Source organism: Penaeus chinensis, chromosome 2 (genome assembly GCF_019202785.1).
Source record: "Penaeus chinensis breed Huanghai No. 1 chromosome 2, ASM1920278v2, whole genome shotgun sequence".
Taxonomy (NCBI): Eukaryota; Metazoa; Arthropoda; class Malacostraca; order Decapoda; family Penaeidae; genus Penaeus; species Penaeus chinensis.
In genome coordinates, this window is record NC_061820.1 from 5,788,512 (window position 1) to 5,793,511 (window position 5,000).

The 5,000-nt window shown below is 40.6% G+C and overlaps 2 protein-coding genes across 2 annotated transcripts in view; one reads left to right on the forward strand and one right to left on the reverse strand.

Moving 5' to 3' along the window:
- LOC125031263 (neurobeachin-like) overlaps positions 1-5,000 on the forward strand; it is a 1,410,248-nt gene that overhangs the window by 924,020 nt on the left and 481,228 nt on the right.
- Positions 4,933-5,000, reverse strand: part of LOC125032483 (pro-resilin-like) — a 1,216-nt gene continuing 1,148 nt past the window's right edge. Inside the window, exon 4 of the mRNA XM_047623638.1 lies at positions 4,933-5,000. This exon is cut by the window's right edge and continues 142 nt beyond it. Within this exon, the coding sequence (XP_047479594.1) occupies positions 4,990-5,000 (11 nt within the window). The 3' untranslated portion in view covers positions 4,933-4,989.

The window sequence follows — 5,000 nt, forward strand, 5'->3', positions numbered from 1 at the left end:
TGAGGAACTTCGTTCTTGAAGGTTGTTGGAATATGGCCCTCGTGCTGAAATATATTCACGGCGGTGAATTTAAAGAGGATGAAGTTAATTCTTATATGCCGGTGGAACTCACGGGTTCACATGTTTTATATGAATTTGAGGCATTATGCAATGGCCGCGAATATAGTCGGTATCATTTTGGACCAAGAACCGTAAAATTGGATACTTACCTCATTTTGAACCCGATTCTCCGTTTCTTTGTTGCGTCCGAGTGATGTATGTGTTTCTCCGCCTTCATAACGCTTGCGTAAAGATTTGTTGGTGTTCCGTGATAAGTTGTGCTTGCCTGTGCTTTCATCGGACGTTTCTTCATCTCATCCTCAAATTTCTCTTATAGTCGATAATAATTAAGATCTTTCTTCACTTGATTTTGACGCTTCTTGATGCGTAAAGTAACGCTGATCACGTATGCAAATGTTGAATTTTAAACAAAAAATATTGGAGAAAAAAAATATCGAAACGACGACGAGCAGAGTTATTGTTTAAAAGTTGTTTGCATGTTTTCTATTTAATCGCCTCGCTTACTCACCCTTGGCTCATACGATTCAATAAACGTTCGAACTCTTTGAAGCTGCTTTACAGATATCCATCCACGTGGATCGCCGGCTCATCTCGCTCCCAAGGACGATGCCTCTTCGACACGGGGATTTTTTTCCCGTTTTTTTCCTTTTGATTGATTTGATTTGTTTCATATAGAGCCGGATTGGTGTGTGGGTAGTATCATCATCATTATCGTCATCATCATCACCACCACCAACATCACTACCACAACCACCATCAACACCGTCACCACCACCGTCACCACCACCACCGTCACCACCACCACTGTCACCGCCACTACCACTGCTGTCACCACCACCGTCACCACCGTCACCACCACCGTCACCACCACCACCACCGTCACCACCGTCACCACCACCGTCACGACCGCCACCACCGTCACCACCACCACCACCGTCACCACCACCGTCACCACTACACCACCGTCACCACCACCACCGCCACCACCGCCACCACCGTCACCACCGTCACCACCACCGTCACCACCGCCACCACCACCACCAACACTGTCACCGCCACCACCACCGTCACCACCACCGTCACCACCACCGTCACCACAGTCACCACCACCGTCACCACCACCGTCACCACCACCACCGTCACCACCACCACCATTGTCACCGCCACCACCACTGCCGTCACCACCACCGTCACAACCACTGCCGTCACCACCACCGTCACAACCACTGCCGTCACCACCACCGTCACCACCACTACCACCACCGTCACCACCACCACCACCGTCACCACCACCACCGCTGTGTGGTGCAGCGGTAGCGTTCTCGTCTAGCAATCTTGCTGACCTGCGTTCGAATCCCTCGCCGCCAGTGGATGGTAACCCCGGCCATTCCTTGCACACAGGGGAGAGTTTAGAAGCAAAATGAAACAGACACTATGTCACACCAAGAATATCCATTGTAATAAATGGAATCAAAACTAAACTTTTTTAAACCACCGTCACCACCAACACCACCGTCACCACCACCGTCACCACCACCACCGTCACCACCACCACTGTCACCACCACCACCACCACCGTCACCACCACCACCACCGTCACCACCACCACCACCGTCACCACCACCGTCACCACCACCACCGTCACCACCACCACCACCACCACCGTCACCACCACCGTCACCAACACCACCACCGTCACCAACACCACCACCGTCACCACCACCGTCACCACCACCACCGTCACCACCACCGGCACCACCACCACCACCGTCACCACCACCACCACCACCGTCACCACCACCACCACCGTCACCACCACCACCACCGTCACCACATACACACACACACACACGCACACGCTCACGCTCACGCACACGCTCACGCACACGCTCACGCACACGCTCACGCACACACGCACACACACGCGCACACACACACACACACACACACACACACACACACACACACACACACACACACACACACACACACACACACAGACTGTGTATTTATTATGTAGGTACGTATGTATATATGTATGTACGACTTTGTACGTATGCATGCGTATATTTTTACGTGTTTTCCCCCGCTGTTGGAAAATTTATATAGAAATAAAGGATGACTTTAATAGCCGTTGTAACATTCATCAGAGGTTGATTCTGCGCGACATTCAGTGCAAATCTACCAGCCATTTATCAACACTCGGATCACACTCACAAATGTCGTCATAATAGTGGAGATTTATTATGATCCCGAGAGATTTAGTTATTACGGGGTGATAATAGAGAATAAAGAAATATTCAAAATAATATTTATTTATTTTTTTACTTTCTTACTGACTTATGTTTAACTACTTAGTGTGTATATATATATATATATATATATATATATATATATATATATACACACATATATATCCTCTCTCTCTCTCTCTCTCTCTCTCTCTCTCTCTCTCTCTCTCTCTCTCTCTCTCTCTCTATATATATATATATATATATATATATATATATATATATATACATATATACATATATACACACACACAATCACTCTTTCTCTCCATTCTCTCTGTCCTTTTCTCCTTCTCTTTCTCTTTCACTTTCTCTCTCGTCCTCCTTGTTCATCAACTTAAAGAATAACCAAAATTCGCTTTACAACAGCGTTGATACTAACAGTTTATGCTAGTAGTATTATGCATATGTTGTTCATTTATATCCCAGTATATGTATAATTAATCACTATAAGTAAAATATGAAGTATAGATTCTAGAAAGTTAAATTAATACTGCATATGCGTACTTTCATATTTCCTGCATTCCATTAGCAATGGAATATTGAAATAGAAATAGGAATGGTATATATTGTTTATAGGATTTTTATGTTGTCATAGAAAATATATGGAACCATATGTGGTAGATGAGGGGAATGGAGAGTTTGTGCGTGGATAAAGTTATGATGGCACTAATAAAAAGATTAATAAAAAATATGATGATGGTAAGAAAAATATGATAATGATAACGATGATGGTAGCTCCTCAGGTTTATATCTGCGATATAAAATGTATGAAATTGGTTTGAAATGGAAATATAAAGCTACCCTGGTATCTATATATTTATATGTTCAACTCGAGACCAGATTACTAAGAGGTCTTACAAGTATATCGACAGTTGGCATGTCTGGTCATGTATGCAAACAACTGGTAAGAAGGTTTCAGCTGGGAAAAAGGAAAGGTAAATGTAACTGATGTTCAATTAGTTCACTAGAATGGCGTTATTATTGTTATTGTTATTATTATCATTATTATTGTTGTTATTATTATTATTATTATTATTATTATTATTATTATTATTATTATTATTATTATTTTCATTATCCTTTTATTGTTATTATCATAAATATAAAAAAAACAGAAAGAGATAGGGAGATCCAAAATAAAGAAAATTTAAAGTATCTCAATGTAATTTATAGAATGAAATGAAAGACGGTAAATGATGATCACCAGTGAATGAGATAACGCATTTAAAACGTTTTTGAACCTTTGCCATTTGTGGACGAGTGGCAGCGAGTCGGGCTGTATAATAATCCCTACAAAGTCCTCGTGATTGGAGATTGATTTTTAAGTTTAGGAGGAAAAATCAGGGATTATTGCCGATCCTTTTCCCCCCCTTATAAATCCGAAGGTGTCAGTGGACTAATGAGGACGCGAAAGAACGATGTGTAGCCAACCTCTCCTCTAATGGGTTGGTGAATGGGTGGCCGCAAAGGGGACGGGGAGGGGGGTGGGGGAAGAACCACGCCCGCGAGTGCAAGTATCGCTGTGACCTGAGGGAGGTGAAAGGTTGGAAAAGAGAGGTTTAATGGTATTGAGTGGCGGCCATGTTTACCTAAGACTTGTTTTCTTTTCTTTTCTTTCCTTTTTCTCTTGCGAGAATATTTGCAGAAGGAAGAGCCAGAAATGCACCGTAGAGTGATTGTTCAATAATTCTTACTGATATTGTTATAGTGAGGATGGTAAAATGAGGCTGTTCCAATGGCTTTCGTCAGCGAGTGGAAAAGCAAATTGACATGCCCACCCACACGCCTCCCCTCGCCCACCTGCCTTGCGCTCTACGCCCACCCACATGATACCCATCTGGTCGTCTGTATGTTGAGCGCTGATGTAAGGCGCTCCACAAAATGTGCAACTTTGCAACTGAAATGGTATTAGCCTTTTTGCAGGGGACGGTTTATATTCTTTTTGAAACATTTAAGCGTTTTAGTTGAAATCACACGACGGAGACGTTTTGTTTTAAGATATAGGTATATATGTTTATAACGATATATTTATGTATATATGTATGTATGTATCTATATGATATACATATATGTATATGTATACGTATGAATGTGTGTGTATATATATATGTATATATATACATATATACATACATTTATATACATATTTATATATATGTATGTATGTACATATGTATATATGCATATATATACATATATACATATGTATGTAGGCATCTATCTACACATGTATATGTATATATATGTATACATATGTATATATACATACATATATTTATACATATGTATATTTATATATAAATATGTGTATATATACTTATGTGTATATATACTTATGTGTATATATACTTACGTATATTTACATATATATACATACATATATATATGTATATACATGTGTATATGTGTGTGTGATTTATGTTTTTTATGTGTACACATGCACACATACACTGTGTATATATTTATATCCATGTACATATTCGTAACTTTACTTGATACGTTTGATTTGAATAATAAGGATATTTCAATCGAGCCTTTCCTTTTTGTTGTGGCATAAACAGCAATCAAAAGAATGAAAAACATCCAACAAACATTTATTCAACACGTGTCATCACAACCAAAAACAATATTAATATCATTGGTAAG